Raw genomic sequence first — 26,890 nt, forward strand, 5'->3', positions numbered from 1 at the left:
CCCGAAGGGCTGCGGGCGGCTCCGCTTCCTGCCCCGGCCGCCCATGGAGCCGGCGGAGGGCGCCGAGGAGGAGCGGCTGGTGCAGTGCCCCGTGTGCCAGCGGCAGCTGCCGGGCGCCGACATCAACGCGCACCTGGACGGCTGCTTGCAGGCCGGCGGGGCCGAGGCCGAGCCCCCCAGCAAGCGGCCGCGCCTCGCCGCCGCCCCGCCGGGCAGCCAGGCCGAGGGGCAGCCGGAGGAGGCCCGCCCGGCCGCCGCGTCCCCCGTCTTCTCCCTCTTCCACAAGGGCCGCGGCGGCGGGCAGAGCCCGGCAGCAGCCGGCGGGAGGAGCGGCGCGGGGCGCGACGAGGCCGCCGTGCAGCCGGGCCATGGAGGCGCGGCCGCGCTGTGCGGGGAGAGCCTGGCGCAGAAGCTGGAGGGGAAGCCCCTGGCCGAGCGGCTGCGGCCGAACACGCTGGGGGACTACGTGGGGCAGGAGCGGGTGCTGGGGGCGCAGACCCTGCTGCGGTCCCTGTTGGAGTCCCACGAAATCCCCTCCCTCATCCTCTGGGGGCCGCCGGGCTGCGGGAAGGTGAGTGCGGGCGGCGAGCGCCCGGCCCCGCTCCCAGCCTGCGGAGTCGGGCCGGCGCTGCTTCACGTGGCTCTTGGGGCCGTTGAACTTTAGAACCTGTTGATTTCGGACTCGCTCTTTTCTTCGCCCCTCTGTCTTCTTGGTTTCTTCTGTAGTCCCCTTATGTTGGCTGATGTCCACTAGTTTTCACTTAAGATTATAAAAAATACAGCCTGCCTCGTGAATCAAATAGAATTGGTCCACCCCCATCAGCCCCATTCCGTGCAATTTGCACTTTGGTTTCACAAGGCCTCTCTTGCTTTCCCATAATTCAGATTTCATAACTCCAAAGTCCATACCTAAAACACGAGCCGTGGTTTAGTTAACGGTTGAGAAGCTGAAAAACAACAACAACACATAAATATGTCTAGGAAACGAGGTGAGATCCCAGCAAATTAATACAGAACAGTTTGCAAGGGCTAAGTTTGCTTTACCCCATGAAATCTTGCCCCTGAGAGAAGGCAGCACTGGTGTACAAGGGAGATAGCCTCACGGCTAGGTGCTCATCCACCTTCAAACACTTCTAGGCTGGTGGGTCTTTGCAGGATCTGACCATTGCATTTTCTTGTTCTGCCTTCTTTAGCATGCCAGGGGCCATCACGAATCCCAAAAGACCCTCTAGCACTGAAGTGAAGGAATTCAGAGTTTTGAGGGAAGGACCAAAGGAATGCCTCAGGTGTGGTCAGACACTCTTAAAGATCTCACCTTAATTTTGTCCTGTTATTCCACATATTTCAGATCTGTGGTGTGGCAGGGCAAACAAAATGCAATTTTCTTTGTTAGTCTAATGTGTTCACAGCATTAAGTTCCACACATTATATATAATTTGATGTGTTGGCTGTGTGAGAGTATGTTTGAGAAATCTGGGTAGGGGAAGTGATTAATGCTTAGCAGAAAAGTTAAGGACAGAGCAGCAGCTTGCTCTTGTCAGCATATTTAATTGAAAATAAAAAATACATGCGATGTATGGTGTTTGAATAATAATGCCAGTGAGTCACAGTAAATAAGGGGTAGGATTAGAATTTGATTAATACCATTAGCAATGATGAAGTAGGTTGTTTAGGCTAGATAACTTACACCTCAAGAGAGCTAACTAGTGAACTTCAGTAATTGCCACTTCCTTTAAAATAATAAAGTAATAACAGAAAGCAAGGGCTCAGAATAGATGGTGTAAAGAAGGGCTGTTTCTGAAAGCAAAGCATTTCTGAAAACTGATTAAAGGGTAGGTGGCCTACTTGACTGAAGTAAGATGGCCAGAGAGAAAAGTGGAATTCAGTTCTTCATTAAATAGGAGTTCTCCTTGCTGAACGAGTAACACATTCAGGGGCTTGCTTCTATATTTTTTTTTGTGGTCTCCTGCTTTTTGTTTCTTGTTATCTCTGTCAACAGAGATAAGCATGTGCTTGCTCTTTCTTGACGCCTTCATTGCTCAGGAAGAAAAGTTGTACAAGTACCGTGGTAGCAAAGCAAAGGCTGCAGTACAGTCTGTGCAAACTGGCACTGGCTTCAGTGGCCTTTGGGTTGTGATCTGATGAATGCACCTGGCTTTCACCATGGAAGTGCTTTTTCATGGGCTTGTGACAGCTCAGGAACAGTTGTGTTCCAGGTCTTCTTTCGGAGCCTTCTGTGGTACTGAAAGTGTCTTTGAGTAACTGGTGATCTCTTTTATGCCTCTAATATCACAGCTTTTGCTTTCCTTTCATATGACCCATCTTCCTCACCCATACGCTTTATGCAGAATTGTATTTAGTAAGTTTGCTTTTCACAGTTTAAATTCTGTTGCTCCTCAGTTGTCTGACTTGCATAATTTCTGTGCCTTTTGACCCATCAGAGTTCCACAACTTATCTGTTATATTTTTGCTCCATAAGTATTTATACTGTTGAGTAACTCATCTACTTTCTAGGTTATTTCTTCTCAACAAAGAGTTTTGAGTCTATGTGCTTTCAGCTGGCTCCTGGTGAAACATCCATTATTGGCTGAACCAGAAATTCCTTCTGCAGAAAGTTGAACTGTGCCCCATCACCCTTGTTTATCAGTATTTCTAGGATGGTGCTAGAGTATAGTTTTCTCTCAGGCCTTCTTCCCCATAAATAACATTTTCTGTCTGAGTTAAATATATGAAAATTCTATTTTTTTCTTGGATATATCCTTATAAAATCCCTCATCTAACAGATTTAACATGCAAGCAAAGCAATCTGCCTAAGGATGGAAAAGGAGATCTGTTCTTACCTGCCTGTCCTGCTCACTTACTATTTGAGTTGTATGTGTATAATGTGTCTAAGAAAACATTTAATGAGAAACCAACTTAGTGCTTGAAAACTTGAAAGATACTGTAGAGAGGAAGTATTCTCACTGCCTCAGGACCTGGTTGGACTGATCTGCAAAAACTTCTTCCGTTAAGTACAGTCCTTTTCAGCAGGAAAGACTAATAAATAACTGTGTAGTTATTTGTATGCCTTTATGTATTTTATATATGTAATTTCATATGTAACAAGGCCATATGCTAAGCTCTGCCCATCAAAGACCTAAAATAGCAGCATAATTAGATACCTTGATCTAAATTCAGAAGTGCTGTGTAAGATGGTCATACATTTCTTAAACCTCTTCAGGCTCTTGCTACTCATGGAATCTGGTTATTGCAGCCCATCTATGCCTTCTTCCATTTCTACAGCCAAATGCAATGCTAACTGATACTTTTGAAAAGGATAGAGCAGGACTAAGTAAAAAAAAAACAAAAACAACAGAACTGAACATGGAATAAATCATCAAACCCAAATTTCAAATAAATTTATGTATTATTTTTCAGTCTGGACCTTTATGAAAAATAGTAGTTCAACAGACTTTTTCTAAGCAGGAAGAAAATAATCTTGCCTGTTAAAGTGCTATAAAATATAATATTTCATATTGTACGTCAAGAGTATTTTTGGAGAATTTTTATCATGAGAACAATAAAGCTAGGTACTAGAGTAGAAATATGTGTGCTGTGTTACTGTTCTGCCCAAGTCAATTTTGGCCTCAGCTGCACTTGAATATTCAAGGAACCATCCTCAAAACTGAAGACAAAATTGGGTATTTCCATTTTGATCTTCTTTTGAGTTTCCATCTGTACTGAGTCCTCTTACTTTAAAGGATCATGATCTTTGTTCCTTGAATCAGTCATCCTAATGTCTTAGGAAGCCAAGGTGCTCTGGGTGAAAAGAATTTGACTTTTTGTTTGCACTTCTGTCACTATGAAGTGTTGTACACAAGAACCTATTTTCTTCTTTTAAGAAGCTGACCAGACTCATGCCAGAAGAAACACTGCTTTAAAGAGATGCCGTGGTTATTAACTTAGGAACAGTTAGCTTGTTCATCCTGACTATGCAAATTTTTAAAGGCCTATATGAATCTGAGTGTAATGTGAGTAAGCTGTAAGCTGATTTATGGCACCTTAATACAGGGATTTAGATTTTTGCATGTCTGCCATTGGGGAACCAATTTTAGTAAAGAGTTAGCAGGGGGACACAGCGTAACTTGAGCACCGAATAATTTTGCTGCCACAGATGAAGTTTAAGCCTTATAAACCTGAACATTCTGTATTTAAATGCAGTAAACATTGCCTCTTATGTCTGCTGCTTAACAAGAAAAAAATGGGTAGCAAGTGGCATGAACCCGCTCCTTACAGAAGATAAGAGAAAGAGCATTCATGCATGATTTTCTGAGGTTCATGTTTGCACAATAAGATAAAATATGCAATCTTGGTATGAGTGCAAAACATTAAAAACCCCAGTAATTGGTCTTTGAAGTTTCTATCAAAATCTTCTCTGACATAATATTTTATTTCTAGAACTCCTGTGTATTTATTTTCTTTGTTTGCATTCAATAAATGACACATTGAAACACAAGACAGCAAGTCCAACACCTATTTCAGTGCCCACACATTTATCATTGTTTCCCTCCAGTGCTTCCTATTTTGCTAATTTCAGTGGTTACCTAACAGGCTGTTTGATTTCTTGAGTGTATTTCGTCTTCTCTAATTCATACAACTTGGGGCCTGATTTGAACCATTTGAAGTGAAGAGTTCTTTCAATTGATTAGCATGAAATTTTAAACTGAAAATGCATCATGTCTTTTGCAGTAGTGTAAACTGAAAGTCCAGGACAGCTCTGAAAAATGTGTTTGTCTTTGCAGTTGCCTGGGAGCAGTGTTGTAATGAGGTGTGCTTGGTTTTGCTTATACCAATATAAATCAGGAATAAATTGGGGTAGCTCTCTAGGAACAGAACGCTGGAAAAGAAAATACAGTTGTATCCATAAAACAGTTGGAATGTAAGTACACAAATCTTGATACAGCAAATGGAGATACAAATCCATTTCGACAAACATTATGCAATGACCTTGCATCTGTTTATGCTTGGTTGGGCTTGGATTCTGGAAGTGCTGTAAAGCACATGCTGTGTCTCTTGTTCAGAGACACTTACTCCTCCAGTAGTATCTCAGTGGGCTATTTGGGGTTTGAAGAACCAAACAAGATGGGTAAGAATAGCATCTGCCCTTATATAAATGCCAACTGCAGCTACTTTTGATTGTGTTTATCTGTATAGATGGTGTCCCCAGGCCATGTTCGCCTGCTATGCTGCCAATTTCCTTTAGACACGGCCTGGCTTATCTCCTGTGACGCAGTGTGGTACAGAGAACATCCACAGAGCTACGTCCCAGAGAACTGCTGCCATATGTGGCATCCAAGGATGCTGTTGGTGTCTCCCTCGAGGCAGTGAAACAGAGCACAGCCTTTCCTGATTTCTTGGCAAGCACAGTATGGCCCTGCTGCCAGCAAAGGGAAGGTTGAGGGTGAGGGGAGGCCATTGATGGCAACAGCAGGTAAACAAAGATTTGGAAATCCTGACCAGAATGAAGGAAGAGTGAAAAATAGCCAGAAAGTCATGGTCAAACAGCAGCAAAGAAAATCAAGGTGCTAGTTCAGCACTCTGATAACATAGCTTAGACCCTACAGGTCTGTAGGTGTAACCAGCCTGTTGTGTTTTGCACTAAGCTTATCAGTCTCTTGTCATCTCTGCCGCAAACATAATTCACACTGTGGTTTGTTCTGGAACCAACCGGCAAAGTCAATTGTTGGGGAAACCTACGTGCCAACTAGATTACCCCTGCTCAGGAATAATCCATGCTGCAGTGCACTTGTGCCAGTCTCTGCCAGATCTGCTTTGGTCACCTAAATGTGGCCTGGCAGTGCCTACAGCCTTCCAGACTTTCTGGGAGAACCGTGAATATTGGAAGTACCTTAGGTTTCAGAGTATTCTTGATATGATCTAACCCTATAAGCTGGTCCCATCCCAATTTTTCCCAATTCCACTTTCTGAAGTGAGCTGGGCAGTACCACTCTTCCTTCCTGTAAGGAGCTTTGGTGAGCTAATGTGATAAGCATAGTTTAATGGCCTGGTACAGGGCTGCAAAAATCAAAAAGACTACCTTCTGAGCAGCTCATGTGGTCATCAAACATCAGCATCGGTAAGACTGGCTTAAATTGTACGAGCTTTTTACTGTTTTCTTCCAGCCGTGGATGTGAGGTAGTATTGACTAATGGCAGTGCAGAGAGGAGGAAAATAGTTCACACTTAAAGAGTGTTGCCCAGTCAAGGAAACTTCTGGGTATACAGAAAATTCTTGTCTCCTAGTATAAGCACCCAGTTTACCAAACAGCAAATCTCCTAGACTTTTCTGCTCTGACAGTGGGAGGTGTGTGGAGCCGAGCATGCTTTGTGGGTTGCTTTTGTTTCATCCACTTGTATCAAAGCCTGGAAGAACAGGTAGCATAGTTGCTGAGAGTGCGCTTGTTTGGTTGGGGTTTTTCTGTTTTGTTTTGTTGCTGGTTGTTTGTAAATCTTGAGACAGTTTCAGCCTCTGGGAAAGGATAGTCTCATTTGGACTGACATAAAGCTATAGGTACAGGATGGTGAAGGAGAGTTTCAGTAATTAAGTGTCCTGTGTGCAATGGGTCTGGAAATAAATGGGCCATGGGCTGAAGTGTTATTCTTTGGTGAATAATGGTTCAGAAGTTTCCTGGTGAGTATGTTTCTGTTTCAGAACAGGTTTTTATGATGTCACTGCTTTAGCTCGCCTAAACAGGTAGGTCAGTATGGTCTCACAATATTCAGCATAAAAGCTGAGATAATAGGTATGAGTTTGAATAGTTTGGCATCATAGTAGAAGAGGAATTAAGAATGGTTTCTGGAAGGAGCAAGGATATTACACTGTGAGCTTTATAAGGTGTAGTTTTTAGTGAAGCTAGCAAAGGGTTAGTATGCAGGATCACTGGATCACTCCTATTCTTAGTTTGTGGGAAACAATATTCCTACTCCTGCCCATAAGGAAAAAAAACATGACCTAAATAAGAAACACATGTATAATGAAAGGAACACATTATCCACATTATCAACTTGTTTGGATTTCCTTTTTTTGCCTGTTATGCAGGTTCTCTTTCAGGGGTACTCACTCATAGTAAATTGCAACATCAGTGTCATTATTTTAAAAGATTTGTTTTCCAACGTAAGAATCAAACTTAAAAATTTATTTTAGATGATGAAGGATAATCAGTATTCTGTCTTCTTCTGTATCAAATTTCTGATTTTCTTCTTGTTCCTTAAAGACATTGCCCCTGAGGGAAGCTAGGATTCTAGCATATGAGTTTCAGTTGTTCTGTGCTAGTATGTTCATACTTAAGCTACTTTGCTTATGTGAATCCTTCACTAGGTTATGTGTTCTGTTAGGTTGTAACCTGAAGTAGCAAAGAGGTAGAAAACTGTAGCATGTTACTGACTTTCCCTTGAGATGGTAGGACAAAAAGCAGAATAAAAAAACCTCAACTCATGGTAAGTAAGTCTTTCAGAGGACCCGGGAAAGTTTTACATCTGTATGACAGGCAGTTTGACTTGCTGAATGATTGATTGTGCAAAACAGAAGGAAGAGGCTGTGAACATGCCTGTCGTTGTCAAGCATTGCATTTGAAAGGCAATGTATGTTATTCTTATTGCAACCTTTGGTGACCCACAAGTTGGCAGAGAGGGAGAGGTATGTGCTGGCTGAGATCCCTGTAGCAGATTTCAAGTAGATTCTTGGTCTAACAGTAACTTTCAAACAAATCTCTTTGATTTTTTTTTTTTCCTAAACTAGAGTTAGGAATATGGACTCCCGTGCATGTGTTTAAAACAAAGCCCTTACTGCTTTTTTTGTAAATAACAAAACTCTCTGAGTGACAGCCAGGGTATAATGTGAGCTACCAGTCCAAGTGGAGCTACAAGAAGAATAGCTGCTTTATCTTTTTCCTTTGTTCTGTCACCACTGCCACTTTTAGAGAAGGAACAAGTACATTTTTCCATTTTCATCCTCAGATTTGATGTACTGCATGTTTCTGTGCTTTCAGAGATCTATAAGGCATGGGTATATCCTCTGAAGTTACATTCTGAACCAAAGCCCTTTTGTAAGGAAACATGAGTGTTGCTTTTAATTTGGTAGATCACTTTCAAAGATAGTTTTATTTTGGTTTTGGTGGGGTGGGGGTGAAATTTGCTTATCTTCTCAGATCTTCCTAATATCTGTAGGCTTTGCTGCAAACACTTTCCAAATGTCTTTCCAGTCTTGTCCTCTTCAATGATACAACTTGGGGATGGGCTGGTGGATTGAGCTCCAGGAAGCGAGGGAGGATATGACATGGGATGCAAGTCTTGTATCAGGACCTGAAATGATGCCTCTTCTGAAGGCAGTCAGGAAGCCCTCACTAAAACTAAAGCACAAATAATTAATAATACATCCTTCTCCTTAGCCTCCCGTTTTCTAACTTGGGCTGGTTGTGGTTTCAGGGACAAAGAGATCCATTAAAGGGATAGAGCAGGGTACTGCAACACCACTGGTAGCCAAGTGGTAGGTGCTTGTTTCTGCAGCCTCCCTGCAAGAGGATCAGGTTGACACCACCTGCTGCTTTAACCTCAGCACTTAGAATATCTTCTGAGGTGGTTTTGTTGGCACCTGTCCCACTCCTCATCTGCTGAGGCTTTCCTGTCTTTGGTCTCCTTTGGATTCTTCTCTAATAGAGTAATGAGCTTGATGGAAGAATAACCTGTTTTCTTCAGCAGTACTTTCAAATAGAGATATGCTCTTTTTGGGCATGCAACTAAGGGTTGTGAAAGAAAGTCTCAAAATCACATCTGTGATACGTTCAGGTGTAGTAAATCTACCCAGGAGGTTGGTAGACATTGCTTCTGTGCTTTGGTAGGCTAAGTGAAATTATCTGTAAATAAATTTGGATTTGAAGACATTGTTCATAAGGACAGAAGAACAACATAGCTGCTTACTAAAACCAGCCAGTTTGTTCAGTCAGCTGCCTTTTGTTTCCCTGGGCCACCATTTGATTACTGTTGACTATTTAGATTTAAAAGTTACATTTTCTTAAGCTGGCATGTAATTTTTCAATACTAATGTTGTCATGCTTTTGTAGAAACTGCTGATTAATTTCATTTTTATATGTATTTGAAATATAAAAGGGTTTATTTAATAACATTGAAGCTTTTTATTTCTCACACACAGTTGCGCTGTAAACTCTTAGGCAGGTGTCTTGGGGTAGTCCAGCTCTTTATCCATTAACATACTACACAAAATAACTGCACAGGGAATTGCAGTCAGCCCGTCTTCTGTGACAGAAATGTATTTGGCAGAGAGATCTTCTTCCCTGACAAAGGAGACAGCTGTCAATGCTGTCCTTTTCAGTACTGAGGCTCACTGGGTCTGGTACGTAAAAGTGCAGGCATTAGAAATGCAGCAGAGGAATTGGCAGCTACCTCTAGCAGGAAGTTTTTAAGTCTTCTGTGCCCTAGAACAACGTGAGCTAAAATGCCTTAACTCTGTGAACTGTCAACACTGTCCCTGTGTCCAAAATGTACAGCTTTTTTCTTTACATATTTCCTTTAAACTGGTACTTCCTGTATCTGAAATTATTTTTACAAGGCTTTCTCCTTTTGCTGTTTCAGACTACACTGGCACACATCATAGCCAACAGCAGCAAAAAGAATGGCATGAGGTTTGTGACACTGTCAGCCACAAGTGCTAAGACAAATGATGTTCGAGATGTCATCAGCCAAGCCCAGAATGAAAAAAGACTCTTCAAGAGAAAAACTATCCTCTTTATTGATGAGATCCATCGTTTCAATAAATCTCAGCAGGTATTGTACTACAGTGCTTTTTTAAAAGAGCCTTAGTCAGCACTTCTGTAAAATCTCCCACTTTGCCTTAAGGTGATACCTTCCTTTGGCCTTTTGATTTCCATGTTAGTACTTTCAGTACATCAATTTTGGAGAAACATAAAAATTAAATACCTTAATTAAACACCTAAATACCTATTAACTTCCAACCAACATTTAAGTATTGTGATTCAAAGCTTTAGATAAAAGGCTGAGTTATACTTATAGCTGACTTACGTGCTAGTCTTAATATGATAATTTTATGAAGTAGGTTTTCTGCAAAGTCATGTTAGTAATGTTTGCTGCACACACCTTCATTTCAGCCTCCATCTGGGGGGTAGCATTCTGTATTACCTTTACAAAGGTCTGGAATGTGAATGTGCCAAAGGTGGGTGTTTTAGTGTTGTCGTCTCTTCTGTGTGAGAAAAAATAAGTCATGGCATGGTACTTTGGGATTAGGCAGGGAATTGTAGTCCTAAAGGTTGATTCAAAGTGTATTTAGGAGCAGCCTCACTATTTGTTATCCTTGATAAGGCAATTTCATGATTTCTTGTGTTGCCATGCAATAAACCAAAGTCACACAAATCCCAAATTTGCCAATTTCTTTACCCTATTTCTTTTCAGCTGGTATGGTTATTCTCAGTGCAATCATTTATTATTAAGGCATTGGGTGCATGAAATTAAATAATTTCCATATCTGTGCATGAACTGCCTTGTCAGTGTGGTTATTTGTCATATCAACAGGGAACCCAAAGCCTCACAAGACGCAAAAAAAATGTAGCCTACTCACATGGGATGTTTCAGGTTGTCATTGATCGAGATCAACTTTTTCTGCTTCCCTCCCATGCTCAGGACACTTTCCTTCCTCACGTCGAGTGTGGGACGGTGACCCTGATAGGAGCAACCACAGAAAACCCTTCCTTCCAAGTCAACGCCGCTCTCCTGAGCCGCTGCCGGGTGATCGTCCTGGAGAAGCTCTCGGTTGAAGCGATGGAGGCAATTCTGATGAGGGCTGTCAGGTCCTTAGGGCTCCAGGTTTTGGGCCAGGGTGACCAGCACGGCACCCCTGCGACTGGCAGCAGCAGCAAGAGCTCGGAGTGAGTACTTTATGGGCTGCAGGGTGTTAACGTGCACAGCCCGAGGAGCTGACTGCCTGCCAGGGAGAGAATGAAGCAGTTGGGGGGTGGGAAGAGAAACCCTAGCCACTTCTGATAGTAAAGAAAAGAAGTGGCAGCATATGGCGGGGGCGGGGGTGACAGGAGAGAGAGAATTCAAAGCATTGGCTCTCTCCATCCAAAACATAATCTCACCGTCTGGATTAGGAGAGAATTTTATACTTGGATCCATAACTCCTGACTCACCCTGTCAGGGTATTTAAATCTGTTCTGCTGCTGAAGATTTGCTGTGGAAGCCTGTAACTGGGTTTTTGTCATGTCCTAATGTGTGTTACTTCTTGCTACTGGTTGTAAAAGCATCACATTACCATTAAGTGCTGGATGGGTTATCCCCTCTTAATTTGGAAGTGCCTGCCAGAAGTTTGTTGTTTTCTGAGAATTTATTTTTAATAAGATCAGAGAGGATGCTGCTGCTTCTGTTCTTTAGTTGCAGGATAAGTCCTGTTTTAGGTATGCTGTGCTATGTTTTAGGATATCCTGTGACAAGAGGAGGTTGTTGCTGTGAGACGTTAATAGATTGTTTCGAGAGAGACTTTGTTTTTCTCTGTTCCTTGATGTCCAGACAGATAAATTCATATTAAACACTTGAGAAAGTTTTGGAAAAAACAACATCCAGATTTGTCTACAAGGGATGTTACCTGCCTTCTGAAACAGGAGGCTGGCAAATAAGAGTAATGCGTGGTACTGTGGTACTCACATGCAAACTATTACACTTCTTTTGTTTTGGCTCTTGGCTCCACTCCTAGTAATTTACAGTGCATTGACACAGTGGTGATTGACAGACTGTATGAAATAAATGAGAGGGAATCCACTTGAACTTTATCACAGAATGTAAGCACAAAGAATTGCCAACCTGAATGCTGAGGTCAGGACAGGTAAGGTATTCCTTTTTTATTTTTAGGCTACCCTGACTCATGGTTTACTCATTTGTAGCTTTTATGTGTTGTAGTAATGTGAATTTTAGAAGAGAAGGCAGTACTGCATGTCAGCATTAATGTAATGGCACAGCTGTGGCTGTGGCTACACCCTGACTGGGGTTCAGAGACTTTTCTTTCTGTACAGGATTAAAGTACAAGGCATAGTTTCAGCTGCAGTTGTTTGGGTTTGGGTTTCGCTGGACTCTCCATGTCTGTAACCTTCCAATAGCTATGGATGATTTAAACAGCACGGTGCTTCATCAAACTGAAAGAAGTTTGGCAGGCAGACTGTCAGACTAACACAGTTTCAGAAATCTCGCCCTGGGGAGAGAAGGCCACACTCCAAAAGCAGGTATGGGAGCCAAGCATTTAAAAATAAAAATGGGGTTTTGAATTGAGGAGGGTTTGTTGCTGTTATGTGTCAGGTCTTTCTTCTTTAATGATGCAATCTGGTGCTGGGCCACAGTTCCTACATTCTGTTGCTGATAAGTTCATATTTTTATAAGCCATCCTGTCCCTTACCATGGTTCTGATTTGGATTCCTCATTAATTCCTGCTTCTTGCTTCAGTGTCCATACCATTTCTGCTTCTCCACTGCTCTGCAGGAGCAGCTGTCTCAGCTTTTTTACCCCCTTGCCTCTAAGGAGTAGGACTGTCATTAGATGCAGGCAGGTAACTGTTCATGCTGTCCTGAAAAATAAATGGAAATAACCAACTATAATTGTTTTGGTTGTTAATGGTGTTCACCCTTATTCCAGAGTGAGAAAAGGAGCTGTAATGCAGCACATCCCTAAACAGTGGTGTGTATACCCACTTTGGAAATGCTGCAGAGATTTAGCAAGAAGGCACAAGAGATGTGTGCATTGAATTTTGCATTTCATTTCCCATGTGAATCTCCCTTTCCAAGCCACAGGGGTAGTATGAAGTACTGCGTGTGATGCTTGGCCTCAGTTAATCAGATGGTTTTAATATCACATCACTAGTCTGAGAGGATGGCTTACCTAAAAGAGATGTTGATGAGGATGATTCTTTGTGGTCTCTCCTGTTACCTCGAGGAACAGGGTGAGGGTGAATCTTCCTTAGTCTTTACAGGCATCTTCCGTTCTCAGCAAGAATGCAGCCATTCCCAAGTGATTCAATGGTTTTCATCATCTGCACTCCACAAGGAAAGTGTGCGCTACCCAAATCTGTTTCCTTAGATTTTCTTTGTGGATTTTTCTTACCTTGCTTCCACCATTGCTGCAGTTTTCTGATAAAGGTAGATCGCCTGGATTCTCTTTCACTCCGTTGTGGCCTTTTCTTGCTCTAAAGCTGGAGCAACTAGCAGTGGGTATTACTTCTTGGATGTCTTTCTATTTGGTGTGTCATTGTGACTCACAAAGGTTCTTTGGCAGCTTTCATGTTAATTACTGGATTTCTTTAGAATAATATGTGCTTTTTGTCATATTTTCATCAGCATTACCGTCATCAAACTGTGCCTCAAAGTCTTCAGTAGATCAAGCTGAAAGATGGAGAAACAGGAAGGGAAGAAACATGGTGAAGAAAAGTAGAAAGTCAATGTTAAAGATGTTTCTTATTGCTGCAACTGTTTGTGCTTTCTGCGGTTTATGCTGTGTCAGTAATAGCACAAGCTCTTCCAGGTGTGCAGTGATACACTGCACTTATACAATGTGGTAGAAGAAACCAAATTCTTCGTTTGGCTTTTTATTTTTGTCACTCAAGTGCTGCCCTCGGAATGGTATCTCTAATTGAAGTCAGACAGTAAATTGGATGGTTGATTAATGTGTTTGAAGCTAGATAGCACAGAAGGCACACAGCTGAGGGAAATGGAAGGAACCCCAGTTTCCTGTTGGCAAGCCCAGACGTCATGCAGTTCAGCTTGTTATTGGCTGTATTACAACTTCTGGCATGTTTTGAATTCACTGGTTCATAAATCACAACACTGAAGGTAGAATTCCTTTGGATCTTTGGTGTTTAATACTTAATTGAAAATTATTCCTGAATTGTTCATTCAAGTTCAATCCATTCAAGTTCCTTGCAGGAAATGAGTTGCTGAGGTGAGAGGCAGCACTGGAAGACAGTACTGTAAGGCAGTGAGCAGTGCATATCACACTGCAGTAGTTCAGCTGAAGAACTGTGTTTGCCTGTGAAAGTGTTGCAATCTGTCAAGGAGTGAATATAGTGAGAATAATTGCATTGAGAAAGTAAGAAAGTACTGATTTATATGGGAAACAAGCAGTAGGTGCTTCATCTCATGTTTTGCTCAGTAATTTTTCAAATCTGATCATACAGGTTCTCCTTGCTTGGGCTTCCTTATATTTACTCCTTGATCTTCTTTATGCTCTCTTGTCATTGGCTCAAATGCTGCAGTGCTGTGTGGGTTTAATGGGTAGTTCATCATACATTTCATGTTGGTTCTTGGCACAAACTGTCTCGAGTATGTGGTGGAAAAGAGGAACTGGAAGAAGGATTTATTATCCTGTAGTGGTAGTTTTCCATTCCTTGAGCTAATATATCGCCTTCAGCCCAGGGAGTGATGGATCCCAGCACGTCCCTTTTGGCTTGTTTATGTTTTTGTCTCCAAGTATCATTGGTGACATGGTGCCAACACTGACCATTGGCATCCAGTGGGTGTTAGGTGTTAATTTTGGAAGTTGAATAAAATATGGGATTGCCCATCTGCAAGAGTATCGGGAGCTTGGAAAGAAGTCAGAAAGCATGGGAGTTATTTTGCCTTGTGGATCTGATGGGTGCAGAAGTTGGCTAAAGTGGGAGGGGGTAGGACACTTGAACTTCTGAAGACAGGATGCTCTTAAAAATGTAAAACACAGCAAGTGGTTTTTGGAAGCCAAGGTATTGAAATAATTGCCATCAGGATTTTGAAATTAGACTCCTGCCTAGTAAAGTGAAATCATCAAGAAATAGAATTTAAGATCTTAATTGCTCAGAACAAAAATCTTAATTTAGTTATTCTGAGTATAACATTTTATTATTTTGAAATAGTGTGTATGGTGCTGAGATTATGCAACAGGGAAGCATTATGTTATTTCCAATCAGTGATTCTCATCAATGTGCTGTGCAAACAGCTTGTATATGGAAGCTTTCTCCATTTTTTCTTGTTCTCTGTCACATCCTGCATGTCATGCTATTGTAGGCATGGACTGGATCAGCCAATACATAATGCATTATTTGTATTGGAATTGCTGTTACCCTTATGTTACACTGAAATTTCACCATGGAAATGGACAAGGCCATTGCTTGTAACCAGATTTTTCATACTTTCTTGTGAATATTTGTTTCACTTTCTGTAATATACATTGCTTATGTTGAGTCAACAGGGCAGTTAGAGTCCTACAGTGAAATGAGAGAGGAATACAACTCAGCTTTAAATTAGCAAAAGTGCTCTGAGGCCTAAACTTTTCTTGGGAAAAACTGTACGTAGCTTCTTCCAAGGTAGTACCTGCCTTTTAGTGCTCTTAATGCTTCCCCTCTGCTTGCAGTCACTGCCTGCATTTGTGGTATCAGTATGAGGAGGCCTCAAGCACAGGGTGTGCTTCTCTGCAAGCAGCAGGCAAAGATCTTAGTCCTTGAAGGCAAAACTTTCTCTCAAGTATGCCCTGCTGGTGTTTGAGAAGTGTTTGCTCAGCATGTTATATATTTGGGGTCATTTCTGTTGAAGGAGGTATTAGCAGCAGGAAGTCTGTGTGTAGTGCCTGCTGGTTTTTTAAAAAGTGCTTTTGCTTTCCTTGCTGGATTTTTTAATTGCTTATGAAAGATTTGGTACCCATCTGTAGTGCTTAGGGGTGAATGTTGCTTCTTGATTTTAAGGGAATTTGATGCTTGACATAATTGACTGTCAATTGACATAAGTCCCTGTGCAGTTGTTTTGTTTTGCTTCCTTGTTCAAAGATGGTTTGAACACTGTGGCAAAAGTGCCACTGTATGTGTGTTAATTTTTTTTTCTAGATTCATCAAATATGTGAGAGATAAGGAGATGGAAAAAAGTCATGATGGGATGCCTATGATGCATCTATTTTTCCCAGGGCGTTATTCCTACTGTCTACTCTCTGTAGCATGGGTTTTGCCCCTAGAAGACATTTGTCAGCTTTCACTTGCAGTGTTTGATTAAAATTGCACCTCTACTAGTTCTTCCTTTTTATGTGTGGCCATGAGAGGACTCAAATATTAACTGCTAAAATTTTTCCAGAACCTGCAGTCTTTTTCTTTTGTGTGACAAGTGCAAAATGGGTTTGCAAGGAGGAAGAGAAAGCAAGTAATGAAAAGCAGTGGACACGTCTTTCTGGGAGCCCTGACGCTGCCTTTTTGTACACTTCTGGTAGTAATAGTAACACATCTTTTGGTAAATGAATTGCAGGGCTGTTGTGAATCCTTAATTATTTGACACACAAGAGATTCATAAGAAATGGCCTCTGACACCAAACTCTTATGTGCTAATCCTTGCTGATACTTGTCACTCTTGATTTACAGTGCACCTACTAGAAGTGGCTCAGTTCAGGCCATTAATTCCATGTTTAACTCTATTAGCTGCTGTCTCCAAATCAGATCAGTTACACCCTCTGCCTGGCAACACCTTGGATGTTACCTTGTCTACATAACTGAGGGTTAAATCCTCAACAGGGTGCCTGTGAAACATGCAGTGGTGAACTGGTTTGGATGTGCCCCAACAGTGAGGACTGCAGCCCAGCAGATGGAAACCTAAAGACAGAACTTGAGGACTTTGTTGTTCTCACAGATTTTTCATGGACTCACTAGGAGATCTCAGGAGATCCAGCTGCTGCATTTCTCAGGTCTTCCCATCTTCATAGAATCACTGAATATTCTGAGCGGGAAGGGACCCACAAGGATCATTAAGTCCATCTCTTAAGTGAATGGCCCATACAGGCATTGATGTTACCAACACTATGCTCCAATCATCTGAGCTAATCTCAGTGATTTGTTCATTTAGATGGTGATTTAACTGCAATTTGGCCTTTTTCATGTGTTGGTATAATTCTGGCACACTTAGAGCAGCAGATGGCAAGAAGAGTGATGGACATGTATCGGGATGCAGTTTCTTTCTAGTAAGATTTTTTTTTTGTACCCCAACGACTAAATTGTAGTACCAAAAAAAGTAGGGTGCATGTGTTTTACATTGTAAACAATGTTTCCAGTTGTTGTTTTTTAAAGAGCAACTGATAGCACCTCTTACTATTGTTAGTAGTTAGTTCAAAACCTTAAGCTAATTACTTTATAACTCACTGTATTCTCTCACCTGTATTTGGATAGCTTCCTATCTTTTCACTGTTCTTCCACCGAGGAATTTGAAGTGCTAGCTGATGGAGTAAAACCTTGTGAAGTTTAGCTGGCTGTGTTAGAATTGGGCTGTGGCTAAAACCTAACCCTAGTTTTTGTTGAGTTTAGTGAGGTAAGGAAAAATAAGGGGGTTAAACAGATGAGAGCTCCTGCCTTGCATTTTTCATGTGCAATTGTATTTAGCAGGCATTAGAGCAGGAGTAAGAGGGTCAGCCCCAGGCTCTGCAGGATGAGTAAAGGCAAATCTTAAACCCAGCTGCGTATCAAGAAACTTCATAAAGAAATGTCATCTCCAGCATAACGGGCAGGGAGAGGAGTGTGATGGGTTCTATTCTGTTGCAGATTCCCCGTGTACATAGAGGAGAAAGCTCTGAACACACTTGCCTATCTTTGCGATGGAGATGCCAGGACTGGGCTGAATGGACTCCAGTTGGCAGTTCAGGCCAGAGTAGCAGCGGGAAGGACCACTCCTTTGAGCACTACCAAAGGTGGTGCTGCAGATGGCATTCTGGTAACAGAAGAGCATGTAAAGGAGGGGCTCCAGCGATCTCACATCCTGTATGACCGAGCTGGTGAGTAACAGATGCATTCCTGAGACACAGCGTTCTCAGGATGTGATAGCCTCCCTGATTTCTCTTTCTTCTTTTTCTTCTACCAGCTGCTCTACTGAAACAGTGGTTGTACTGGTCTGTCCTGAAAGTTATTTTTCATCTACAGTGTAGTTCAGCTGGGAATTCCTTCTCAACCAGGATTTTAGATTAGCTGAAGGACCTATTTGTTGTCCTCAAAACAGTTGCATTGTTATTTAACGTTACATTGTCTTCTGTGAGGATTTCAGTGTAAAGAGGCAGAAGAATTTGTTGAGGATATTTTTCTGGAAGGTTGGATATCTTTCATTGCACTTCTACTCCTTTGAAAGTCTTGGAAGTGCTCACATTCACAGCAGTATGTTATGTCAAAACCTGAGCAGTTTGCTTTATTTTTAGAGTTGCTTTTTAAGGTAATGAATTCTGTAGCTTGCTTAGGGCAGGCCACATAAATCTCATTGCACTTAATGCTTCCTAGTGTGATAACCACTCTAGCTAAATTTGTGACTTGGCTGTCATAGGCAATCACAATAGTTCACCACTAAACCATTTTATGTTAGAGGGTTAAAAATCAGTGAATATCATAGTTTAGGTGAATCCCCTTGAATGCATATGCTAGTTCTTCAGCAATACTTGAATGACCATGCAGAATAGTATGAATAAAATTATTATGCCAAGCAGTATTTGGAGAACTGATTTACTTTTTTTTTTTTTGCCACTGTTTCTGATGTGCTCCATTAATTGCCGCTGTTCAACGCCTTTGATGAGAGGTTTCTTGAGGTTGGTTGTAACATATGCCTGCTTGCAGCCTTCTTGCTACAAAGAAGTAATGATGACTCACTGTCAGGAAGAAGGCAGCTGGGCAGATACTGATCTAATGGCAGCTGAGAAGTCGAGGGTAGGCAGGGAGAAGGAGAAGAAAATTTTTATGGAGTCTGTGTCAGGAAGAGGTCATGATTAGAAGGAAGTGGAAAATCTGACCAATTTGCTGGTGCGAGTATCTTGCACCCTGAAGGTCCCTTGTGTGTTTGCTGTCGCCTTGTGGCCACTGTCACACAGACCTCTTGGCTGTGTCTGTTGCTCCCAGCCCTCCTACACCTTCTTGCTCTGGTAGAGATGGCACAGAGTGCCTCTTCCTGAGGCTTGCATCAAGTGTGGGTGGTATGTGTCAGGCCCTTCTCTGCTGCAGAAATCTTTGTTGTCATTTATTGTGGGGCTTTTTGGCCAGAGATTTTCAGACTGGTGAAAGCAGATAAAACTCTGTTTTTCTGGATTATATAAAAACCCAGAAAAAATAATCTGACACAGATATTGTCACAATAGCAGGTTGCCCAAATAAATGCTTTACAGAATTTCTCTCTTCTGTGTAAGTCTGTGTTGACCACTGACTGTTGACTGCAGGTTGACCACTTTTGTCCATAGTAGAGATACCTGTTTGTCCTTTTAAATAAAGCGGACTTCCAGATAGCAGCCACTGCATAAACAATTATTTATTTTTTTTTTTGTAGCATGTTTTAACTAACACATTTTGAATCACAGCTGTGGTGGTGGAATCTACAATCCTCTAAAATAAAATGCTTCAGTCTTTTAAATTGGAGAGTCTAATCATGAAAGCAGCAACATACATTTGAGTGTTGCATGTTTATGTCGAAAGCACCAAATAATTGATTAGTGTTTAGAGTTGTGTAAATATGGACTTTATTTTACATTACCTTTTGGTTACCTTCTGCAAAATTTGCCTAATGCATGTAGTTGGGCATTCTCTTCTCTTCAAGTAATCTAGAAAGGAAATCATTCATAATGCAGTTGTTAGGTTGTTGTTTTGATCTGTGTGCAGACATGTAAAGGAAAAGGTCTTTGGTGCAGAAAGTTTATGCATTTTAGCTGGAAGGACAGAGAAATAATTTTAATCAAATTTTACTGCCAGCAGCTGCCTGAAGCCCTTGCTGTATGAGGGAAACAAAAACTATTTAGTCATATTTTATCTTTTAATTGCAGTTGTTACAATTTTGAAAATTTTAGAAAATGATAGAGCAACCAAATTCTTTAAAGTTCACCTGCAGTTGGGCAGTGAGTAGATCTTTTAAATAAAGTTGTATTGTTGCCCCCTCCTTTTACATATTGTATCACTCTGCTAACACTAATTTAACAAGATAAATGTCAGTAATTTCACTGTCTGTGTACTAACATCAGTTATGGTAAAGGCTGGCAATGTGTTGAGCTGAATTTAATTTATTCTGCAATTTGGAGCACAGTTTTTGCTTTCCCTTCTCAGTAGGAGAAAAGAGAAGGTGTCTGACTGTCCAGGGCTTGCTGTTGGAGCAGAGCTTAGAGCCACGTGGGCAGGGATAATTTACCTTCCCATACCATGCACATCATTGCTGGGGTAGGGGAGTGGTTTGTTTGGAGTTTAATTCCCAGCTGGTTAAACCACCATACTCACACCATAATGTTTTTTCCCATCTGAGTTTTGTTCTGCTGGATCAGAACAAGAAGACTTTTTATCCTTACTGCTGCTCTAGTCTTACTTCCAATGCTTTCCTCTGTCTCTTCTCAAGGAGCGGTTGATGTTTACTTTTGGCTAAGAGAAAAAATGATGTGAGATGGGGACTGTGATTTTACTTGTGCCCACTCCCTTGTGACCAGGGAATGTTTAAGAAGTCCAAATATTAGTTATGGTTAGTGAAGGAGACTTTTTCCCTATCTTCTAGCAATATGACTTTAGATAAACCCGCATCTTAAACTAGCCTGAGAACTCCTCATGAGCACATGAAGCAATCAACAAGATGTATGCATCTATATATGTCAGACATGAGAAAGCCTTCTCTTCCACAAAGCCTCCTGTGTAGTGTCTTGTTTCAGAAGGGTATAACTGCACAGAGAAAATGTATTTTGATTCCAAAAACTCTTCATAGTTTCAATTTCAAGAGGTATCTGGGATATAGCAGAGATAGATAAGTTGGTATGTGTCTGTCTCTCAACTGAATTGTTAAGGCCCAAACCTGTATGTTAGCTAACCAATATGAGAAAGTTAATAAATAAAATTCTACTAAAAATTCTAATTATTTTTAAACTGCTTTTGGTATCTCAGGCTATCTATAAACTGTATTTTTAGACAGAAATGTAAGACCTCTCTCCAGTGCACATCACTGGGTTTTGTCTTTAATTGATAAAGCAATTCTGATGTTTAAGTATTGCCATTGTAGCTCTGTCACCAACACTAACTTTGTAAGGAAGGAAATAAAAGGAGAAAACTAATTCCCTTCTCAAATGAAGCCTGAAGTTACCTGCAGTTTTATATATCTAGACCAAACGTATCCACTGGATTCCTTCTGCCTCTCCATCTGGTATCCCCACGTATGACACTTTACAGTAGCCCAAACAGCATATAAAAGCCTCCAGCAGAAAAATCTGGGTGAGTGCAACCTCTGGAGATATTTAAAGGCCATCTTCCTAGCTTATAAGAGACCAAGAGACGCCTCTTGCAAGAGGATGATGCGAGTTCAGCTGCTTTGGGTTTATTGCTCCTGACTCAAGTGTTAGGATGGAGCATGGACATGCTGTTTGTGTTGGCTCAAGTGAGGGCTGCATACCAGGGCTCTTTGTGTGGAGTCCTAGCAAAAATAGCTGTCTGACTGCCTGTGCTCGCCAGCAGCGTGTTGAATTCCCCACAGAATCATACTCCAGGAGCTGAGATGGAGGGAATGGACCTAGGAGGTGGAGGTCTTGCTGGCTACAAAAGGAGCAACTGCAGTAGCATGATGATTTTGGTTCTCAAACTCACTGGGGCAGGCCTTTTATTTTTCAGGGCCTACAAGTGACTGGGGTGTTCTGGTGTGGCCCTCAGGCTGTAAATCCTTTTAGCCTTAGGAAGAAGAGGAGTATTAACAGATGGCTGTGCATGCAGGCAGTTGCCTTTAAAATACATACTTAGCTGTGAGCCAAGAAATGCCAGGCACTTGAAAAAATAAAAAAGGAGATAACATGTAAAGTTGAACAATATTGCAGCAAAATACTCTTACAGGTTTGATTAAAAGACATGCATAAGAATCAAAAACAGTTGCACAGAGGAAAATTGTACACAGGAAGGGTCTTATTTAGTGCTTGTAATACTGACTCCCTATTTTTAAGTGTAGCCCTAGAAGATCTGTGGAATAGCTTTATTTCTTCCTGGAGTCCAAATCTAATCATATATTAAATTTCAATATTAAAAAAAAAAAAAATCATTGTAATTCTTTCAGTCTTCCTACTTTTTACTTAGAAGTCTGCCATTTCAAGTGTTGTTGCAGTAGCACAGGTGTCCACAGTTGAACTCAGCATTTCTTAGGGGTTTGCCAGGGTTGTGCACTACAATTCTGTTTTCTCCAAATGGTATGATGTTCTGTCATTGTATATTCGTAGCATTTCCTTTTTTCTCACCCCTATACAGCACATCAAACTCGTGTTTTACTGCACACTTTATTTTCAAGTTTTTGATGATGTGAAGTGTCTTTCACCTAAAATATCACTACTGTATAGCACTGGATTTCTCTGATTCTTGTGTTGTCTTCTCAGAGCTCTGTGTGCATCCAAAGGCAGTGATCAGTTGTTTGTATGTGCTTGTACTGTATTCTTTGGCAATTATAAGCTATTTATGTGGAGTTTTCTTCCCAACTGCTTAAAATACCTGGAGTTATCTTTTTTTTGTCTTTTGAAGGTAAGGCTGTTAGGTTAAAAAAAAAAAAACAAATTGTTTGCCTAGCAATGTTAAAAAAACCCAAAAAACTTCCTTTTCATCAGCAGTTGCTCTGTTTCGCTTATGTAGTTAGGGAATGATTCACATGGGAAACCATGCAGGCACTGAAAACATAATGAATACTGCAACCACATATCCATAAAAAGAACTTGAAAAAACAGCTTATATTTACTGATGTGATCTAGTAAAATACATTCTATTCCCTTAAATGCATTTCACTTAATTTCCTCCTAACAGCTTTGTGTATTGCTTCTCCCCCATCCTAAATAGGAGAAGAACATTACAACTGCATCTCTGCCCTGCACAAGTCCATGAGAGGCTCTGATGAAAATGCCTCTCTTTACTGGCTTGCTCGAATGCTTGAAGGTGGTGAGGATCCACTCTATGTGGCAAGGAGGCTGGTGAGGTTTGCAAGTGAAGATATAGGTCAGTATTTGCAGTATTCCACATTGGAATATCACGTTGAATGAAGATCTGCCAGGCTTCTCTGGTTTCTAAAAGTTTTCTTTTGAAAAGAAACAAACCCAAAATAGTTACAGGCAAAGTAGGTACAAAATACTGAAATGCTTCACATGCAACAAAAACTTTGTATATGCATGCAGAAACCTACATGAGTTTGTTATCATTTGTGATGATAACCTATTTCAGGAAACACAAATATTTTTGAGGTCAGGTTTTGTGTGTATTAATATGAATTCTTTTAAACCCTGCTTCTTGTAGGTCACCAGTAAACCTGTGCAACAGAGAGTATGTGTTTCAGGGATGTCAGATTTTTTAATCTGTCTGGCATGTGAATGTCCACCCAGACCTGCAAACCTCAGGTTTGATAGTTGGGTCCCTAGCTGTAAGGCATCTTTATTTACTTATCCTAGATAGCAGATCCAGCAACACTTTTAGCACATATATGATGGGTGAAGAGTTAGGAGATCTGGGGAAGCTATTTCTGTGTAGCAATATTTCCCCATTTCTTTATCAGTTAAAAAAAAATAGTCATATGTAGTCAGCTACTGCTCAGGCTGCCACTGTGTGGCAGCAGATTCAGTTTATAAATCGTATTCATGGCTTAGAAAGAAAAACCTGTGGATGGAGGGAGTGGATCTTATGTATAATATGGTATTGTACCAGGAATTCCAATATATGAGAAAGCAGCTCTGAAATGTGCATAGATACTTTACAGGAGAAGAAAAAATAATATGAAAAAAACAATAAAAGAGAGACATTAAATAGAATAAATTGACTTTAGCTTGTTTTTATCTGATCCCTTTCTGTAGGACTGGCAGATCCTCTGGCTTTAACACAAGCTGTTGCTGCTTATCAAGGCTGTCACTTCATTGGAATGCCAGAATGTGAGGTAAAGGCTTCATTAATTCACTGATTTGAAAGTTTTGCAATCTGTAAAATCTATCTGTAACTATAAAAAGGAGCAGATTGCAAGGACAGGGCAGACTTACTAACTTTTTCATTCTGCATCCCCCTTCCTTGACAAGAGAACATTGTAGCTCTTAAAGTAGATGCTGTAGTTTGAAATAAAAGTCATTGTGCATTCATTGTTAAAAATGTGATATGTATAAACATTTACATATATGTTTATGTATTATATATAAAATGTATAAGCATTTTCCTTCTGCTTGTTTGCAGGTGATTCTAGCACAGTGTGTAGTGTACTTTGCCAGAGCCCCAAAGTCTATAGAGGTGTACAGGGCATATGGCAACGTCAAGGAATGCCTGAGGACACACACAGGACCGCTGCCCCCTGTTCCTCTGCACCTGAGAAACGCCCCAACAAGGCTCATGAAGAACTTGGGCTATGGAAAAGGCTACAAATACAACCCCATGTACAAGGAACCTGTGGAGCAGGACTATCTACCAGAAGAGTTGAAAGGAAAAGACTTCTTCAAGGAACGAGACACATGACTGCTGTGCTCAGAATGGGTTTTCATTTTATGACTCTTAATATTTCTACTGGGATAAAAATTCCCTTTACAGAGCCTGTTACCATGATTGAAACATTAAGCCACCAAGCCTTTCAGATACTTTTTTATCCTTCTGCTTTTATTGCATTTGTTCAGAAGGTAAAGAATTGCAGTTAGGCAGTGTAGAAATGCAAAAATAAGCTTTCTCCATATAGTGCTGTCACTGGTTTAAATGAAACGAAGAAAAAACAAGAAACTTGTATTTCTGGCTCCTGCTGTGAGACAAGAAATATTGTTGTGCTGCTTTTTAAAATCAGTGTCTATTTCAGATTTTGAGAACATTATTTTCCAGAAAAATAAAAAATTGTACCCCCTCTGCTAAAATACAGAACAAAATATAATTACAGACTAATTTTTGCTCTTACAGTGTTTCAGAGACCAATTTTGTACAACAGTTATTAAACCAGTAAAGCTGTTAGAAATAGTGTCTATGCAGTTGTTTAAATACTCCTGTGACAGCAGGATGGTTTTGAAAATTTGATATCCCTTCAATTTTATTATCCCTACTTTCCTAGAGCAAGTTTAATTCATTTTGTAAGTAGAATAGCCATGAAAATGGCCACAGGAGTGATACCAAGCTCTTTGCACCTCTCTCCAGCTGTGGTATGACCCAGCTACCTGCGTTTCATCTGTCTGGAACACACCAGTTGCAGGGGGGTATTTCTTGACAGCAGAGGTATTTGGTGCTGTGTGGGGCTTAGATCAGAGGGGTTGCCACAGATGCACATCTGGAGTTCATTCAGAGCAACATTAACAAGCCAGGAGGTCTGGGCTGAGAAGGCAGAGCCAAGTCCAGAAGCCAGTTTTATTCTGCTTGTTGCTCTTAATTCTCAAGACAGATTGATGACCCTTGGCCTTGATCAAAAGTTTTGGATATACAGCCTCCAAAACTTTGTGATTTGTATTGGAGATTAATTTTGTTGTGAGACTCCCCTCATACGAAGCTCTGCATGATGTAGGGCTGAAGCCAAAGATCATACTGAACTGAATGTAACTGAAATGTTTCAGAAATTGAACCTTTGCATGCTTCTGTACTGTTAGAGGGTTTGAGTCATATTCTTTAAACATTTCTATGTTCTCTTACCTCAAATAAGTAGTTTTTGCATGCTTTGAGCAAAGTGCTGTTCTAAAGACAAGCAATTATTTCAACAAGCTTCATTTACATACATTTGCATGCTTTCCTTTTTAACACAATTCACTTTTTTGTTGTTTGGTTGGAACTTTCTTGTTGCATGAATTAAGGGGGTAATTAATTAAGTTAGTATTTTTATCCTGATCGTCTTCTGAAGTGTCTTTGGAGGAATAAAGCAAGGTATGATCTTTTCCAGTGCTGGGGTAAATCTGACTAGCATATTCTCACCTTCAGAGGGCAGCACAGGTTGGCAAAGGGTTCAGAGGTGGTGCTTCATTCCTCAGTCTCCGATGGAGGCAGAAATCATGCCCCTCACATCAGATCCATCCATAGTGCTGTCTAATGGGCATAATATTGGTAAACAAGAATGTTTCAAAGCCGTTGTGTCTCATGGCTGCTCTCCAAGCCAAGTAGTATTTATATTTTCCCTTCCTCCCAGTGGTAATTAGCAGCACTGGAGAGTGGCTGCTTCCTGCTCTCTCCCTGCTGCTGATATGCGTCTCTTTTATATCCCCTTAAAAAGGGTAATCTCCTCTGTTTGAAGAGCTCCATGGTCCATTAAAAAGTCCGTCAGGACCAGATGCACTCAGAGGTGAACATTTCACCCTGCACCCTCTCCTGTCCTTCCAAAACAGACCCAAGGCAAAAGCATCCATTTCCTCTCAGTGCAGTTTATGCACTCTCCACACAGGCTTGGTATTGCTGCTTTCAACAAGCAGAAGCCAACCTCCTAGTGAAACTGCTTCAAGATGAAAAAATGAAATTAAATCACAGAGCACTTTTCTTTGTTTTCTGGCTTTTGGCCACCCAGGGTTGACCCTGAGAAGCTCTCTGAAGGGCAAAAATGGTTATGAATTTCATGCTGGTATAGTGGTGTATTTACTCTTCAGAGTGTAGAGCTTTAAGGAAATACCAAATATTGCAGTGTCACTGGAAAATTTGGATCCTATCAGGTAACAATTGCTTCTGCTGTAAGGAACACCATAAAAATCCACCATGCCACTATCTCCTTTTCTCTGACATAAGTTGTCCCACTAATAAGAAATAATGTAGATCATGAGAAAGGCCATGCCATTGCCATTCCATATTGGGGAATTCAGTACTTTGAGAAACAAATTGTACTGATGTAAGTTATTTCTTCCAGTAGTGACATGCCCATGTGAAAGGTATGGATAGCCACAATGGAACTATCAATTAAATAATGCCCCAAATGAGTTCAGTT

General features: G+C 41.0%; 1 protein-coding gene across 1 annotated transcript; it reads left to right on the forward strand.

Moving 5' to 3' along the window:
* Window positions 1-24,962, forward strand: WRNIP1 (WRN helicase interacting protein 1). Its single transcript, XM_058830207.1, has 7 exons — window positions 1-571; window positions 9,627-9,818; window positions 10,689-10,933; window positions 17,584-17,813; window positions 22,834-22,989; window positions 23,835-23,914; window positions 24,202-24,962. Exons 1-7 carry the CDS (start codon window positions 44-46, stop codon window positions 24,475-24,477), a joined length of 1,707 nt encoding a protein of 568 aa, XP_058686190.1. The 5' UTR covers window positions 1-43; the 3' UTR covers window positions 24,478-24,962.
* Window positions 24,963-26,890: the final 1,928 nt, after the last annotated feature.

This window comes from Poecile atricapillus, chromosome 2 (assembly GCF_030490865.1).
Source record: "Poecile atricapillus isolate bPoeAtr1 chromosome 2, bPoeAtr1.hap1, whole genome shotgun sequence".
In the NCBI taxonomy this organism is placed as follows: domain Eukaryota; kingdom Metazoa; phylum Chordata; class Aves; order Passeriformes; family Paridae; genus Poecile; species Poecile atricapillus.

Excerpts from the sequence above, each read along its gene's own strand:
- WRNIP1 (XM_058830207.1), top strand. The coding sequence starts at position 44 with ATGGAGCCGGCGGAGGGCGCCGAGGAGGAGCGGCTGGTGCAGTGCCCC. Across the intron at positions 572-9,626 it reads GGCCGCCGGGCTGCGGGAAG|ACTACACTGGCACACATCAT; the intron begins GTGAGTGCGGGC and ends TTGCTGTTTCAG. Across the intron at positions 10,934-17,583 it reads AGCAGCAGCAAGAGCTCGGA|ATTCCCCGTGTACATAGAGG; the intron begins GTGAGTACTTTA and ends ATTCTGTTGCAG.